Genomic DNA, 18840 nt, shown 5'->3' with positions numbered 1-18840 from the left:
AGGCGATCTTCCCAGCTCCATTACATTATCGAGCATTGCAGAGGATAAAAGCAAAAGCTCTTCAGCAAGGTCTATGGTATGGCGACAGGGTGGTCCTAGATGGGGAAGTAAGCATAGAGCTTTCTTGGTGGCTGGAAAATCTAGACGCATGGAATGGCAGAGCAATTTTTGGATGCTCTCCAGGCTTAATCTTGGAGCTCTGTTGGTTGGGGTGCTCGTCTAGGTACACAGGACACTGGTGGCTTATGGTCAGAATTCAGAGAGGTCACATCATATAAATTATTTAGAGTTGACAGCAGGACTGTATGCCCTTATGAGCTTCAAAGACCGTTTGAAGGGCAGCGCAGTACTGCTAAAGATGGACAGTTTTTCTGCAGTGGTGTATATCAATCACCTAGGTGGAACGACATCTTCAGACCTGTCCTCATTAGCCAAAAAAACTTTGGGTTCTTTGTTTAGAACACAAGATCGAACTAAAGGTGGAATATTTTCCTGGAATGGTAAATGTCAATGCAGGCTGCAATTCAAGTTTTTTACGGGATTTCAGTGACTGGAAACTCAATCCAGACCTTTTCAGAAGAATATCCCTGGTCTGGGACCCTCTACAGTCAGATCTGTTTGCAAGCAGACTGACATTTCAAATGGAGAGATACTTCAGTTGAATGTTAGATCCGGGTGCTCTGTCAGTGAATGCTTTCCTACAGGCTTGGAAGGGAACAAACGCTTGTGTGTTCCCTCCTTTTGCAATGATTCCAATAGTTCTACAGAAGGTGAGACAGGAGACGTGCTTACTTGTTCTGATAACTCCCTTTTGGTTCTCTCAGGCTTGGTTTCCAATGTGCCTGGAAGTAGCTTGCGACATCCCCTTCTTGATGTATGCCATGCAGGGCCTTTTAATAAACACAAAAGGCAAGGAACATCCTCTGGTATTGAATGAGACTTTGAACCTTCTTGTATAGAAAGTGTCAGGAGATCTAGAGAGATGTCAGGCCTTTCGAGTAGAGCTGGAGAACTCCTGGATGACTCATGGGCAGCGGGTACCCACCACAGGTATAGAGGAATCTGGAGATTATGGATTTGTTGATGCTTGGACAGGGACTTGGATCCCGTGGAGGCTCCTATAGTGGAGGTTGTGAACTTCTTAGTAGTAAAATTCAATAAAGGTCTTAGCTATAGGATATAAAACTGTTATAAATCAGCGATTTCTGTCGGACATAGTCTCATTAATGGAAGATCGGTTGGGAAAAATGTCTTGGTGTGCTGAGTATTCAAAAGCATTAGACTTAGAAGACACCCTAGATCTAGGTATACTACACTTTGGGATGTAAACTTGGTTCTTTCTTTCTTTATTGCTTGGCCTTGCAATAAATATCTGGATCTCATAAGACTTTCTATGAAGTTATAGTCTCTGCTCTGTTTAATTTGTTCACAAAGAGTGTCTGATATAAAAGCACTGGAGGTAAGCAACAGAGTTTATGATGCTTTTGGGGTTACATTTGAGATGATGAAAATAACTATATCAATGTTTGAATTCATTTTCTATCCTTGTTTTGATTCTTGTAAACATCTCTGTGTGGTAGACTGTATGAAAGAATATGATTGCAGAATGAGTGAATTTTTACCAAATGGTAGACTAACTACTAATTTCCTTCATTAAACCTATAAAGGCAGTTACTACAGCAACAACTGATAGATGGGTAACATGGACTATGCAATCAGCTGGCAGTGATTTAAAGAAATTTCAAGCACATTCTACAAGAGGTGCTATGACAAGCCAAACATTTTATAAAGGTGGCAGATTAGAAGGTATTTTGAGAGCAGACGAATGGTCGAACTCCACTACATTTGCTAAACATTACTGTATATCTATTGAACGCATGTCTGATGTATTTCGTAGGAGCTACCAATATGCATAATGGTAGCCTCTGGTCCTGTAATGAAACAGCAATTCTCCAAATGAAATGGCAAGAGAATCTGAATTTCATTAAGAACACTGAGGCTAAAATTATCCCTCCCAGTCTCTTCCTTAATTTATTAAAAAAATAGGTTTAAGTTAGTCTACCATGAATTGTTAAAATGTGTTTTCATATAAAATTTGAATTACTTCGGTTAAACTGATGCATTTTCTCTAAGTTAGAAAAATAAAAAAGAAATATAAATAATTTTGAAGCAAATCTCTAACTCTTTTTTTGCTGTTTGCAGACAATTTGCAGTAAAAGGCCCTATCTTTTGGATGTCGTGATGTTCTACTTATTTGGGAAATAAATAAAAGATGCAGAATATCCCTGATATCCTGATCTTCAGGAAAAACCTTTGGGTCGATTCTTCAAACTGTTGATTTCAAGTTGGACGTATTAGTTTCATTTAGTTTAACCAGCATTCAAAAGAGGCTTTAGAGCGTATCTATGGAGTCGATATGTGTACTACGTGATCTGTTATGGAATGTATAAATTGTGATGTTATCTTCTTTAAAGTCCTGCGAGGAGTAGCATTAAAGGAACGTATGCATAATGTTAGCCTCAGTGTCCTTAATGAAATTCAGATTCTCTTGGCATTTCATTTGGGGAATCGCTATTCTTTCTCCAGTCTAAGCAACAGTAGGGAAAGTGTCAGAATTATGAGGGGACAAACTTAATATCCACCTTCCAGTATAAGCAACAGCAGGGAAGGTATTTAACTTAAAAAGAATTACATACATGAATACAAATCCTATTTATTTAGTAACATTTTTGAACACCTACTACAAAAACATTATTAAATGACGGTATATAAAAATAAATATATATTTATAAAAAAATTAAACATGTAAGTTAAAAAATAAGAAAAGTAAAAATAAAATTAGGTAGAATACCAACTTAACGAACTACAATAAATAACATTTATGAAATCATTATTTAGCTATTTACTTTCAATTAACACATATACAAATTACATTTAAAAATAATCTCAGAAATGAAATTTCACATACACTTTAAATTACTTAAAAACAATTTTATACATAAATAATTACCAATTAATACATTATGTATAGTGAGCAATAGAAAAAATAATATATTTTTATTTTCTTAGCGACCTACTCACTTAAAAAAAATAGCACAGCATTAACAAATACATGTTTAGTAAACATATAAAAGTACAAGTTACTTATCTTCGGTAACAAAATATCTGGTAGAGACATATTCTATTTGCAGATTCCTTACCTTTTCCCAGGCGTCAGAATGGATCTGGAGTTTTTTCTTCAAGCAATACCCTTGCGTGTCAGTAGGTGGCGTTGGTCGACTCCGCGGGCGTCGTTGGCGTTGTAGTCACCATGATGACGTCGGGAGTAGTACATAGACACTGCCTCAGCGCTGTGACGTCAGTTTCTTTTAATGACTTTCCACGCCAAAGCGCAGAGCCGCTAAAACACTGAGATTAGTGCGCCAGAGCTAAGGACATGAAGGGGGAATCCCTGTCCCTAGAAATCAGTTCGCAACCGGGGAGATGGGTCGGTCGGTAAGGAATCTGCACCTAGAATATGTCTCTACCAGATATTTTGTTACCAAGGGAAAGAAACTTGTACATCTAATAGAGATTTCTAGTTGCAGATTCCTTACCTTAGAATACCTACCCAAGCAATGCCATCCTCAGAGGTGGGCTGCGATCCAAGATCATAGTAGTAAGTCCTGCAAGACCGAACGACCAAAGTAGCTGTCCCGAAGGACCTGACTATCCAGGCAGTAGTGTTTAGCAAACGTGTGCAGTGATCCCCACGTAGCTGCCTGGCAGATATCCAGGACAGGAACGCTGCGTGCTAACGCAGTGGAAACAGCAGTCGCTCTGGTGGAGTGAGCGTGCAAGCCCTCAGGGAGTTGCTTCTTGGCCAAAGAGTAGCACATCTTGATGCAAAGAACTACCCATCGAGAGATGGTATGTTTTTTCACCGCCTCCTCTTTCTACGCACCCACATACCCGATAAAGAGTTGATCGTACACCCGGAAATCTTTAGTACGATTAAGATAGAAAACCAACACTCTTTTTAGGTCCAGGCGGTGGAGTCTCTCCTCCTCATGGGAATGATGTGGGGGGTGCATAAAAAGTAGGAAGGGTGATGGACTGGCCTACATGAAAAGGCGTTACAGCCTTGGGAAGGAAGGAAGCCTTAGTGCGTAACACCACTTTGTCAGGGTGCACAGACAAGAATGGAGGTTTGGCGAAAGGACCTAAAGCTCACTCACCCTGAGAGCAGACCAGACATTCTTGTAAGTGAGGAGCCGTAAAGGGCAATTGTGCATCGGTTCAAAGGGAGTACAGATTAAATAAGTACGGACAAGATTGAGGTCCCACTAAGGCATGATAAATGGAGTGGGAGGAAATAAATTGGTGAGACCTTTAAGGAACCTATTTACAATAGGAGATTTAATGAGTGAGAGCTGATCAGGTAGCCTAGGAAAGGCCGAAATAGCTGATAAATACCCTTTAAGTGTGCCCAAAGCACAGCCCTGCTGTACCAAAGAAGGAATGAACAAAAGAATTTCAGATAGCGGAGCAGAGAGGGGATCAACAGATTTATTGGTACACCATGCCACAAATTTATACCAACGTCAGGCGTTTACCGTTTTGGTGGAGGGACGCCTGGCTGCAAAGATAACATCGCAGACTTCGGGTGGAAGATCAAAAGACGTCAACTGCTGACGCTCAATCTCTTCACATGAAGGCGGAGATTGGACAGGTTCGGGTGAAGAACCATCCCCTGTTGCTGCAACAGAAGATCCGCTCAAAGAGGCAGTCTGAGAGGAGGATTGGTGGCCATGCTCAATAGCTCTGGATTCCATACTCTCCATGCCCAGTCCGGAGCCACCAAGATGACTTGGGCCCGGTCGTTCCTGATCTCCGTGAGAACTCTGGGCAGAAGTGGTATAGGCAGAAAGGAGCCGGAGTTCCACTCGAGATGAAAAGCGTCTCAGAGCGAGTGCCGCCTTGGAAACGCCAACGTGCAAAACAGCTGACATTGCGCGTTCTCTGCGGAAGTAAACAGCTGTAACCAAGGCTCTCCCCACAGCTGAAAGAGAACAAATGCCACCCCAGGATGAAGACACCATTTGTGATCAGCTGAGTTTGTTCGTCTTGGTACTGAGAGATGTTGAACGACCAGGGTAATGGCCTGATGTTCCAGCCATGTCCAGCATATACCTCCTGACAAAGGGCCCAGGACCCTACTCCACCCTGTTTGTTGCAGTACCACATGGCGGTAGTGTAGTCCGTGAACACCTGCACTACTTTCCCTTTGAGAGAGGGAAGAAATGCTTTCAACTTAAGTCTGATTGCCCAGAGCTCCAGAAGACTGATATGGAGCCCAGACTCTGCCAGAGACCAGAGGCCTCTCTTGTGTGGCCACCCCACCCAGAAGCGACGCATCAGTCACTATGGATTGATCTGGCTGGGAAAGGGAGAGGGATCTGATGTGGACCCAATGTGGATTTGAAAGCCACCACTGCAGGTCTTTCCCAGTCCCCTCCGAGATCTGGACCATGTCGGAGAGATTCTCCTGATGCTGCTCCCACTGGAACTTCAAGTCCTACTGCAGAGCACGCATATCCCATCTGGCATGTGTCACTAGCAGGATGCAGGAGGCCATGAGGCCCAGCAGCCTCCGAGTCAGTCTTACCGAAACCCAAGACAGAGGCTGAAAGCTCAGAATCATAGGCTGAATATCTTGGACTCGCTTTTCAGGAGGATAAGCACGAAACTGCACTGTGTTCATGTAGGAAAGTGCCACTGTTGGCATGGTTACCCCCCCAGCCACACTTTTTGCCTAGTGATGATTGAAAGTGTGCTGTGACCCTGCTAACCAGGCCCCAGCACCAGTGTTCTTTCCCTAAAACTGTACCTTTGTTTCCACAATTGGCACAGCCCTGGCACACACTTAAGTTCCTTGTAAAAGGTACCCATGGTACCAAGGGCCCTGTGGCCAGGGAAGGTCTCCAAGGGCTGCAGCATGTATTATGCCACCCTGGGGGACCCCTCACTCAGCACATGCACACTGACTCACAGCTTGTATGTGCTGGTGGGGAGAAAAAGGCAAAGGTGACATGGCACCCCTCTCAGGGTGCCATGCCCACAAACCACTGGCTGTGGCATAGGAAAGTCACACCTCTAGCAGGCCTTACAGCCCTAAGGCAGGGTACACTATACCACAGGTGAGGGCATAGCTGCATGAGCACAATGGCCCTACAGTGTCTAAATCCATTCTTAGACATTGTAAGTGCAGGGTAGCCATACTGAGTATATGGTCTGGGAGTTTCTCATTATGAACTCCACAGCACCACAATGGCTACACTGAATACTGGGAAGTTTGGTTTCAAACTTCTCAGCACAATAAACCCACACTGATTCCAGTGTAGGATTTATTGAAAAATGCACACAGGGGGCATCTTAGAGAGGCCCCCTATATGTTAGCCCGACTGCTAGTGCAAGGCTGACCGGTCTGTGCCACCCTGCCACTTCCAGACAAGTTTCTGACCACATGGGGTGAGTGCCTTTGTGCACTCTGTGGTCACAAACAAAGCCTGTCCTGGGTGGAGGTGCTTCACACCTCCCCCTGCAGGAACTGTAACAACTGGCGGTGAGCTTCAAAGGCTCAAGCCTGGTGTTACAGTGCCCCAGGACACTCCAGCTAGTGGAGATGCCCACCCCCCCCAGACGAGCGCAAGTCCGGAGGAATAATGAGAAAAACAAGGAGGAGTCACCCCCTCAGCCAGGACCACCCCTATGGTGTTCAGACCTGAAGTGACCCCCACCCTTCAGAAATCCTCCATCTTGCTCTGGAGGATTAGGACCAATAGGGATAGGCCTGTGCCCCCCTCCCCAGAGGGAGTGGGCACAAGGAGGATGTAGCCACATTCAGGGACAGTAGCCATTGGCTACTGCCCTCTGACACTAACACAAACCTAAATTTAGTATTTAGGGGTGACCCTGAACCCAGCTATTCCGATTCCTGCTGACCTCAAGAAAGAAGAACGACTGCTGAACTGAAAACCCAGCAGAGGAGAGAAGGAGACAACAACTGACTCAGCCCCAGCTCTACCAGCCCTTCTCCTGCTTCAAAAAGCTGCAAAAGAAGCAACATGTTCTGCAGGACCAGTGACCCCTGAAAATCCTCTAGGGGACTGCCTGCATCACCGAGGACCAAGAAACTCCTGTGGACAGCGGACTGGCCGAACAAGAGGACAAAGAAACCATCTTTAAATGAACTCCCCCCTCACTCCAGAAGCGTGAGTCTCAACTACTCTGCACCCAACGCCCCCGGCCCGTGTCCAGAGAAACCAACTAGCCAGAGAGGATCCCCAGGTGATTCTGACTACGTGTCACCCTGGGCTGACCTCTCCAGACCCCCACGACGATGCCAGCAGAGGGAATCCTGAGGACCCCCTGACAGTGACTGCCCGGGACGAAGATATCCGTCGCCTAGAGAAGCACTGCACACGCAGCCCCCAGGCCCGAGGGAAACTGACCATTGGTGCAGCCACGACCAGCAGGAGGCCCTCACCCTTGCCCAGTCAGCGGCTTGCCAGAGAAGCCCCCCGTGTCCTGCCTGAAGCACCTGAGTGACCCACGGGTCCCTCCCCAGAGTTCCATTGGGAACCCAATGCCCTGTTTGCACACTGCACCCGGCTGCCCCGTGCCGCTGAGGGTGTGGTTTTTGTGCTTACTTGTGGGCCCTCCAGTGCTCCTTTAAACCCCCCTGGTCTGTCCTCCGACAACGCAGGTACTTGCCTGCAAGCAGACCGGAACCAGAGTACCTCCTTGTCTCCATAGGCGCCCATGTTATTTTGGCTCCTGTTTGACCCCTGCACCTAAACGGCCCTGTGTTGCTGGTACTGGGTGTTTGGGGTTATCTTGAAGCCCCAACGGTGGGCTACCTATGCCCAGGAGACTGAACCCATAAAATTGTTACTTATCTCAAAAACTGTCCTTCATTTACCTCCCCCAGAAACTGTTGAAAATTGCAGTGTCCACTTTTAAAATAGCTTTTTGCCATCTTAAGGAAAACTGTGTATATTGCTGATTCCATTCAAAGTTCTAAGTATTACTATGCAAAGTACCTTTCATTTAATGTACTTACTTGCTAAATCAATCATGTTGTTCTAGAAATAAATTAACAAAAGAATATTTTTCTATATATAAACCTATTGGTCTGGAGTTGTCATTGAGTGTGTGTTTTCAATTATTGCTTGTATGTATACAACGAATGGTTAACACCACCCTCTGATAAGCCTAACTGCTCGACCACACTACCACAAATAGAGCATTAGTATTTTCTATGATTGTCTCTGTCAAACCTCTTGGGGGAACCCCTGGACTCTGTGCACACTATATCTCATTTTGATACAGTATATACAGAGCCAGCTTCCTACATAAGTCATTCTGGTTAGACACTATAAGAACTCATCAATAAATCAAAGGGTAATGAATACACTATGAAGAGAGGTGTCCACACATTTGAATTCACCCACAAAAAAAATATTAAAAGATGGCTGGATATCACTGCCGGCGCACATTTATAATATTGAAAAAAGTAATACATGCCATTCACTTATATCTCTTTTGCGGTGCTCTAAAGGAAGTGTGGCCACCTACCAACCTTCTGCTTAAGCATCCTATCAACAGCTACTCTTTTAATCATACAAAGGTATCATATGAATGGATCACAGACCTTTTTACTCTGAACGAAAAAGGCTGGCATTCTCTATGTGATATACTCTCTGTCTCTCTGCACCCCTCAAACACACACCCTCCCAGGCAAAGAATCTGTAAAAGTAAACTGTAGAGATTCAAGGTCTTACTTTTCAATGCTTCTTTGGCTGTGAAGATGCTTCAGTTCCAGTGTAGATTTGCGGGCCAACTCAATGGTGTTTTTTTCTCCACATGCAAGATTGAGGTCCTTGTCCTCCTTGACTGGAACACTGCTACATGCAGTATTTTCCTCCTTTCCATTTCTTTGATGAGAATTGATCGAGGACTTCAGTATGGATTCAACAGGCTTATCACTGCTCCTGGCTTCAGGAGTCTGTAGTTTATTTCCCTCCTTGCAAGTAAAGCTAGCATGGTTATGAGGACTGCCAATGGAAGTTTCCTGTGAGCGATCCCTCTGAGCTTCTGATTCCAAACTTTCATTCACATTTACAATCCCATACTCGTGTGAATATCGGTGTTCATTACTAAGTTTCATAATTTCATCAAAATATCTACATTGAATCTGTGAGACTTCCAGAGATGAACAGGCAACTCTAAGGAAAAAAACGAAAAAAAGATGTTTGTAAGTATGTTTTGTTTGAACATGACAAATTTCAGATTATAGGGGTTTTAAAAAAATGAGCTGTAGAGATGTGATTAATGTCATGGGAACTGACAATGATTGTTTCTAAGACTACTCAAAAGTCCTTTAATTACCCTCCGAATAAAATAAATCCTTCACTTTACTTTCCCAAAAAAGCAATCTCAATGAATTTCTGTATAATAATGTTCAGTTTGCAATTAATAGTTCCAAATGTAGGATCAAGAATTAATTGCAGAGTAGGCTGCTGTAAATTGGTCTCTGCAGATCTGCCAATAAGAGGAAAGATTTGTACCTAGATATAAGAATAATGGCTGTGGCATTTGCTGAATCCCTAAGTAAGATCTCATCAGTCATCCAAATGATTAAATGCCTTTTGAAAGACTTGGGTAATTTATAGAGGGGTCCTACACTTTGGAGAGAATTCAAGGACAGACCTGTTTATTTAGATAAGAGCTGCACAGAAGATTGGGCAAATACATCATTGCTGTGGAAAATAGTGTACGAAGCTGGCTATCTATGTAGTGCACCGAATTTAAGGAGTACACTATGCAGATAGTACAGGTGACCCTTATTGGTGTACAGGGATAAAAGTAATAATTTCCAAAGCTCACTTTTGTGGTATTGTGGGCAAGCAGTTAGACTTATCAAAGGGTAGTGCTAATCATTTGTTGAACACACAGTCAATAAATGAGACACACACTCAAGAAAGAACTTGAGACCAATGTCTAGAAAAATAGTTACTTCTTTTATATAGTATTTCAACACCAGAAAACTTAAAAGAAGATGAGTATTGTTGCAGCTGCATCGATTTAGCAAGTAGGAAAATGGATTGCTTACCTGTAACTTTTTTACCTGTTTTCCACTACTGGTATCTTTCACAGACTCACTTGCTTGAATCATCCCCGTTGTTGAAATAGGAGTCCCACTGTACCATTAAATAGCAGTGTAGAATGACTATATGGAAAGCAATAGGATTGGATCTTTCACAGATTCACATGCTTGAATCAGAGTAGCAAGCAGTTACTGTATCCCCAAAAACTTTTTCCACAGACACACACACACACACATATATATATATATATATATATATATATACACACACACACACAACAAACACACACAAACACACATGTATTACCTAGCGTGGTCACCACTAGGTAGTTATAGTTAGCACCTAGTTTCTTTAGAAAAAACGTTTTTTGTTTAGCTAATAACTTTGGCGCTGTTTGATGAATCTTCACGAACTTTTCCAAACAAAATGGTGGTCACTTCAGCTGCAGTCTGGAAAGTTTTGGGACAATTCTTCAAGCGGGGGCAGGGAAAAATGGAGAGTCCCAAAACATGTTTTCTCCAATTATTTGTCCATAGGGATTTTGAACAGCTATATCGCCCGAACCACTGGACGGAAGAACACCAAATTTAGCAGAAAGGTAGCTCTAGGTCCAGAAAGAGGCCTTTTTGTTATTTGGTGAAAATCCTTTCAGTAGTTTTACTGAAATTAAAGAAAATTCAAATTTGTATATATATAGGACACAAAGGCTCCGTCAACCCTCCCAAGCTCATGCTGAGATCTGATTGGCTGCCAACACATAAACAAGTGTTGGCAGTCCTGTTGGGACTCTGCTTCAGTCAAGTCCCAGATAAGATTGCAAAAAAAAAAACAAAGGGGCCAGGGTAGGGACACCCTGATCCCTTAGCTCTGCTGCTGGGGTACCAGAGGAAACCATTTTTTTTTTGTGTTTCGCCACAATGCATGTTGGATCAGGCGAAACAAAAACAACAAAAAACACGGGCTCCTTTGCTTGTTTAACTGTAGCCCCAGGGTGGGCCATGTCTCAGAGGCATTGATATGTTAATGCAGGGGGCTGACCGGCACCCCGGCAGCCCCAGGGACTGCCACCATCTCGGAGCTTAAATCAAAATCTAAAGTGATGGGGGGGGGGGCACTCTGTATTTTGTAGAGGTTTTGCCACATCAGCCTCCCAGGTAGTATGGCGAGAAGACCTGCAGTGGTCTCCATGTTGCAGGAAAGGTCTGTAAACTCATCGTATCAGTTTGCCACCAGTCCCTATGGTGTAGACCTTCTGGCACACCTCATGTGGGATTAGTGATAGGTGGCGGACATGAAATAGGGCATTTAATGATTGTTTAAGGTGTTTGTAAGTAAGGAGTTGACTCGGGTGAAGATGGTTGTCTGCCACACGGGTTTGGAAATGTAGTAACTCGCCATCCACAAACAAATCCCCCAGTTTTAAGACACTTGCAGCATGCCACTGACAGAGTTACCCTGAGCACAGCTGTCCTGTACGAGTGGGAAGGCCTAGCAGCGGTATTGCAGGTACCTAGGGTTTCTTTGTGTCACTGAATTTATAGGTTCTAGCAAGGCAAGAGATACCTGGGCAGGATAACCCCGGATGGTGTTTTGCTGAATGTTCAGTAGGAAACCATGAGTAGTGCAGTAAGCTCTCCTTAAAGTTGTTATGGATAATCCCCATCTCATGCAGGAGGCGACAAGACAGCCAGCGGGCCACCAGTTGGAGCTGTGCAGCTAAATAATAGCATTCTAAGTCCAGAAGGCCTAATTCACCTGCAGTCACAGGTATCTTTAGAGTGGAAAGAGCTACCTGACCGTGCCCCAGCGACCAAATCTGATGGTTGGCTTGTCTGAAGAAGGAATGAGGGATGAGCAGAGGAAGGTTTGCAGAATAATACAATAATCGGGTAGCACACCATCTTCATTAGTATAATGTGGTCCATTACTGAAAGCAAAACAGAAAGACCAAAAAGCAAACTGGCCCAGATTTCCATTGTGTGGATCAGTTCAGCTGCACTCAATACCTCTACACCACTGTATTCTGGAACACTGTACGCCAATGCACTCTACACCAGTCCTCTTTACTGTATGCCACTCCTAAACACAACACTCTCTGTCACTCCACAACACTATACTCCACTCTTCGCCACTGCACTCTAGAATACTCCACCCCACTCTCCTCTATGCCGCTAACTTTTAGTCATGCTGAACAGTAGCCACTCTGGTGTATAACATGGCTAAAACACATTGGCAAAACCAATAGCTCTTGCATAAAAGAGACCTATTGGCTTTGCCAACGTTTGTTAGTACAATGGGGTCCTGAGATTCCTAAAAGCACTATGAATTTGCAAGTCGTTATTTTAAGCATGTATTATATATGCTAACACAAAATGCGCAAATGAATTTAGGTTAAAAATAAAAAGTGCTTCTTAACTATAGATTTTAATAATATACAGATTATACTTAGTGCAAATATTTTTTTATAACTGTCCATTAAAATCACACACTCCATAGCTCAGCTTTGAACACCCTTAAAGTATCTTTGCCCTCAAAAAGCTTCAAGTGACTCCTTCCATTAAAACCAATACAGGCTCCCAAGCCCCTTAACATCTGCAGATTTACAAGTTGGCCACATTTGCATTTCTTTCAGGAAGGAGGCACCCTGGCAAGAAACCCTGCTTCTTTTCTGTCTGCCCGCACCCTGGGATCAGAGCACAGAGACCCCCTCCCTCACACTCCAGCTGGGGAACTTAAATTGTTAAATTAACTTTTGTACTTTGGCCCAAAGGCTAAAATCACGGACAAATGCCGTCCCTTAAGCAATCCATCACGGACGTGGCCCCCGACCTCACTGGGGCTTAAATCCAATTAAATGCTGGGAGCCATGTGCCCCCCCAAGCAGCCCTGGGGACCACCACCTCCCGGGGCTTTGAGTGTATACAGTGTGGGGGAAGCCACACCCCCCGCAGCGCTGGAGACCCCCACCTCCATGAAGTTACAATTAAAAAATGAAGGGGGTCCTTTGGAACCATGAGCTCCGGGGACCACCACCTCCCTTGGGCAATGTCCATTGGAGTGGGGCAGCGCAGCCCCCCTCGTAAAGCCACTGATGGCCCTGGGGACCACCCCCAGGGCCGGCTCCTGCTATGTCCTGGGTTACCCACCCTAGGACATAGCTGTTTGCTTTTGCTTGGTGAAAGCTGGCAGCTCCCACCATGAAAAAGCAAACAAAGTCTGCTTTCTGCAAGTAAGAGCTATCAAACAGCTCTCACTTGTAGAAAGCAGATTTTTCATCTTTTATCGCTGCACGCCAATATGCGTGCAGGGAAGACAGATGAAAACATTGCTCCCGCAAGCAGGGAGCTGCTATTAAAAGCACCTCCCTGCTTGGGGGAGCAATGCAGGCTCCCACAAGAAGTGGGGAGCTGGCTAGGACTGCTGGTGCCTTCAGGCTCCCCCCGTGGTTTGTTTTCTTTTTTTTCTCTCTCTCTCTCTCTCTCACATCCCAGAGTCACTTCTGGCCTACTAGTAAATCTCTTGGACTGTCGCTCATTAGGTTTAAGGTTTAGATCCTAGAATCTCATGGCAGTGTGTTTGTTTATTTACTAGTGCTATGACTGTTAAACCTTCCTAGTGATGCAATATTTAAGTGCCTTTACCATCATAATGTGTTGGTTGATTGTCATAGATAAGTCTAAACACTCAAAAGAAACAAGTCACATGTGGCCTAATGGTTACGGTCTCATACACTCACACTGAGGGATAAGAATTCTAGTCTGTGGTCGTTCCCCGCTTTAATTTATTTTCAACTTCAAAAGCTTAAGGGTCATACTAAAAGGTGACCTCAATCTTTTTAATTGACAAATACATTTTTCCTTTCCATTTGTCCAGAAATATCTCATTCTAGTTATATCATTCACCAAAGCCTAAAGAACTCTGTATCTCTCTCCCTCTCATTCTCTCTCCTTCAATTTCCCTTTTTCAATCTCTTTCACCCACTCAGACCCCTACACACCCACTCACAGACCCACTCAGACCCTCGTGCACCCTCTCACAGCCCCACTTAGACCCTCACGCACACGCTCACAGAGCCACTCAGACACTCACAGACCCACTCAGAAAAACACAACCTATCACAGACCCATTGAAATCCTCATGCACCCACTCACAGACCCACAGAGAAATTGAGGCACCCACTAAGACAGTGATGCACCCAGTCTCACACCCAGACAGACAATCTCACAGCCAGTCTTACCAACAGATACACGCTCTCACACCTATTCTCAAACCCAGAAAGACAGGCCACGGCCAACTCTCGCCGCACACAGTCAAAGGGCTGTGCGCAGTGTGGTGTTGGGTGGGTAGGGGGCTGGCCACAGGGTGTGGCAGTGTGCGGCGGTGGTTGGATTAACATAGTAATGAAAATGACTTTAATTTAGGAAAAACATAGAAATTCACTGAAAAAGACAAAGGTTGCAGGGATGTTACTGTTAGGAAATAGAATGTAAAAAAATATTGAAATTCAATAAAAAAATAAAGGTTACAGGGACATTATAGTTAGGCTCACATTTTAAAAGTGCCAAACCACAGAAATTCACCTGTTATAGTTCAAATTATCTAAAGTAACTGTAACTCGTGCCCTAAGGTAACCAAAACTCGCGCCCTCTCCATGCACTAATTACCCTACAAATAACAGCACTCGTGACATCTTTAATAACATAATTGAAATGTCACTGTAACATCTGCAGTAAAATGGTGGGGGCCCGAGTTATAGTTACTGGACTGTGGCCAAAATCCATTGAGTGATGGTTGCTTTAGTCACTGGGGCACCTTTCTGAATGTGACTAAAGGAGACTAAGGCCCTCATTATGACTTCAGCGGTCTTTTCCAAAGACCACCAGTGCTGACGGTCGGCCAACCACCATATTACAAGTACTGAAGGAATTCCACCAGAATGTAGGTGGAATTCCACCAGTAGTCGTGCTGGCAGTCAGAGGCGCAGAGGCGGTTCTACTGCTGGCTCCACCACACCAGAAGGACTCCGCAAGCCGTATTACGACCTGTACTACGGCGTGACAGTGTCTTGATGGCAGGGCTCAGCCGGCGGTGGAAGTGCCTGTTCCCGTTCCCAGGTGGATGACCTCCTCACCAACGTAAGTTGATCGTCCGACAGGGGAAGGGGGTAGGAGGGTGGGGGGTGTTGTGTGTGCGGGTGTGAGTGGGTGTCGTCTGCACGTGTGTATGTGTGTGTGTGTGTATGGGTGTTTGAATGCATGTGTGTATGTGTGTGTGTATGGGTATTTGAATGAGTGTATGATTGTGGTGGAAGAATGTATGTAGGGTGCGTGTGAGTGTGTTTGTGTGTATATGGGGAGGGTGGTGCTGTTATGGAAGGGGTGCAGGAGGGGGGTGCTGTGATGGAAGGAAGGGTGTGGGGTATTTAAATTGCACGGGAGGGTCTTAGGGGAGTCGTCTGCCAGTGACAGGAAAGAAATTTCCTGTCACCGGTAGCTTTTCCGCCAGGGTTTTCATGGCGGTGCTACTGCCGTGGAAACCGTGACAGAAAGGAAACTCGTGATACCACCGGAGGTCTTCAGTGGACCGCTGGCGGTCTTCAGTGGATGCTGATCGCCGGCCCGACTGTCCAACCACCCTGACGGTACCAGCGGGGATGTGGCAGTTTGGCAGAGGCCAAACTGCCACACTCATAATGTGGAGGCCTTCACCGATGGCCTGTCGGTGGTGAGACCGTCACCGTGGCCCTGGTGGGACTTCGGACTGCCGGGGTCGTAATGAGGGCCTAACAGCTGAGTTGGTCTTCTGATATTATAGGAAGCTGGCTCTGTATATACTATATCAAAATGAGAAATAGTGTGCACAGAGTCCAGGTTTCCCCAAGAGGCTTGACAGGGGCAATAACAGAAAATACTAATGCTCAATTTGTGGTAGTGAGGTCGAGTAGTTAGACTTATCAGAGGGTAGTGTTAAGCATTTGTTGTACACACACAAGCAAAAAGTGAAAACACACACTCAATGACTTAACTCCAGACCAATAGGTTTTTATATAGAAAAATATTCTTTTGTTAATTTAGTTTTAGAACTACATGATTCATTTAGCAGGTAAGTACATTAAATGAAAGGTACTTTGCATAGTAATAGTTGAGACTTTGAATCGATTCAATAATGTACACAGTTTACATTAAAATGGCAAAAAGCTATTTTAAAAGTGGACACTGCAATTTTCGACAGTTCCTGGGGTAGGTAAGTACAGTACAGTTTCAGAGGTAAGTACCACACATATGGGTTCAGTCTGCGGAGTATAGGTAGTCCACCGTTGGGGGTTCAAGGCAATCCCAAGCACCCAGCACCAGCAACACAGGGCCGATCAGGTGCAGAGCTCAAACAGGAGCCAAAATAACATGGGCTCCTATGGAGACAGGGAGTGCTCTGGTTCCAGTCTGCTTGCAGGTAAGTACCCTCCTTGTCGGAGGGCAGACCTGGGGAGTTTTGGAGGAGTACTGGAGGGGCCCCAAGTAGGCACAAAAACCACACCCTCAGTGGCACGGGGCGGCCGGGTGCAGTGTGCAAACAGGGCGTCAGGTTCTCAATAGAACTCCATGGAGGGACCCAGGGGTCACTTAGGCACTGCATCTAGGGCAGACCACCGACTGGGCAAGGTTGAGGGCCACCTGCTGATCGTTGTTGCACCAATGGTTGGTTTCCCACGAGCCTAGGGGCTGCGGGTGCAGCGCTTCTCCAGGTGTTGGTTATCTTTGTCCCGGGCAGTTGCGGTCGGGGAGGGTTCTCGTGATTCTCTCTGCAGGCGTCGTCGTGGGGATGCAGGGAGGTCAGCCCAGAGTGGACCCGTTGTCGGAGTCGCCTAGAGGTCCTCTCTGGATAGTTGATTTCTCTGGTCATGGGCGGGGGCGTCGGGTGAAGAGTAGTGGGGAGTTATACTTTTTGAGTGAAGTTTGAGTCCCTTTAAAGATCAACATCTTTTCTTCTGTTTAGGCAGAGCAGCTGCCCACTGGAGTTTTTGGTCCTCTGTGATGTAGGCAGACCCCTGGATGCTTTTCAGGGGTCGCTGGTCCTGCAGAATGTGTCACTTTTCGGTTGCAGGGTCTGTGAAGCAGGGAACAGGCCAGTAGGGCTGGGGCCAAGTCAGTTGTCATCTCCTTTTCTTCTCTGCGGGGTTTTCAGCTCAGCAGTCCTTCTTCTTCTTCTAAGGTCATCAGGAATGTGAAGAGCTGGGTTCAGGGTCGCTCCTAAATACTAAATTTAGGGGTGTGTTCGGGTTAGAGGGCAGTAGCCAATGGCTACAGTCCCTGACGGTGGCTACACCGTCCATGTGCCCACTCCCTCTGGGGAGGGGAGCGCATCCCTATCCCTATTGGTTCTAATCCTCCTAAGCAAGATGGAGGATTTCTCAAGGAGGCGTTCACTTCAGCTTTGGTCACCTTAAGGATGGACCTGGCTGAGGGGGTGACTCCTCCTTGTTTTTCTCATTATCCCTCCGGACTTGCTGCCAAACGTGGGGGCTCGTCGGTGGGGGTGGGGGAGGGGAATATAGGTGCGGGGGAAGATCTCCACTAGCTGGAGTGCCCTGGGGCATTGTAACACCAGGCTTGAGCCTTTGAGGCTCACCGCCAGGTGTTACAGTTCCTGCAGGGAGAGGAGTGAAGCACCTCCACACAGGACAGGCTTTGTTTCTGACCACAGAGTGCACAAAGGCACTCACCCAATCTGGATAGAAACCCATCTGGAAGTGGCAGGCTGGCCCAGACCGGTTAGCCTTGCACTAGAAGTTGGGCCAACATGCAAGGAGCATATCTAAGATGCCCTCTGTGTGCATTTCTCAATAAATCTCACACTGGCATCTGTGTGGGTCTATTGTGCTGACAAGTTTGATACCAAACCTCCCAGTATTCAGTGTAGCCATTATGGTGCTGTGGAGTTCGTATTGACAAACTCCCAGACCATATACTCAGTATGGCTACCCTGCACTTACAATGTCTAAGAATTGACTTAGACACTGTAGGGGCATAGTGCTCATGCAGCTATGCCCTCACCTGTGGTATAGTGCACCCTGCCTTAGGGCTGTAAGACCTGCTAGAGGGGTGACTTACACAGGGCTGAAGGCATGGCACTCTGAGGGGAGTGCCATGTCGACTTAGTCATTTTCTCCCCACCAGCACACACAAGCTGTCAGGCAGTGTGCACGTGCTGAGTGAGGGGTCCACAGGGTGGCATAATACATCCTGCAGCCCTTACAGACCTTCCCTGGCCACAGGGCCCTTAGTACCAAAGGTACCATTTACAAGGGACGTATCTGTGTGCCAGAGCTGTGCCAATTGTGGGTACAAAGGTACAGTTTAGGGAAAGAACATTGGTGCTGGGGCCTGGTTAGCAGGGTCCCAGCACACTTTCAATCATAACTGGCATCAACAAAGGGCAAAAGGTTAGGAGGTAACCATGCCAAGGAAGGCATTTCCCCACACTTCCCAAAAAGGGCTTCTCCTTCGAAGGCCATGTCCAATACGATTTTCCAGCCTAAACGAGGTGGGCTTTAACCATCCTTGGCGTCTCAGGAGAGCATTCCCTACTAACTGGAGGAACCCAGTAGATGCAATGTGCATTGCGCAATACATTTTTTCCAAGGATGTTGTCTCACCCTCCTGAAGTATCTTCTTTGCTTCCATCTTTCTGT

At 45.7% G+C, this 18840-nt stretch overlaps 1 protein-coding gene across 2 annotated transcripts in view; it reads right to left on the bottom strand.

Moving 5' to 3' along the window:
* LRRIQ1 (leucine rich repeats and IQ motif containing 1) overlaps positions 1-18840 on the bottom strand; it is a 1566481-nt gene that overhangs the window by 811896 nt on the left and 735745 nt on the right. For both annotated transcript variants that reach the window (XM_069229624.1, XM_069229625.1), the window contains one exon: positions 8826-9269. In XM_069229624.1, the coding sequence (XP_069085725.1) occupies positions 8826-9269 (444 nt within the window). The remainder of the gene's footprint in view (positions 1-8825; positions 9270-18840) is intronic.

This window comes from Pleurodeles waltl, chromosome 4_1, assembly GCF_031143425.1.
Source record: "Pleurodeles waltl isolate 20211129_DDA chromosome 4_1, aPleWal1.hap1.20221129, whole genome shotgun sequence".
NCBI lineage: Eukaryota > Metazoa > Chordata > Amphibia > Caudata > Salamandridae > Pleurodeles > Pleurodeles waltl.
This window is presented reverse-complemented; position numbering and strand designations above follow the sequence as displayed.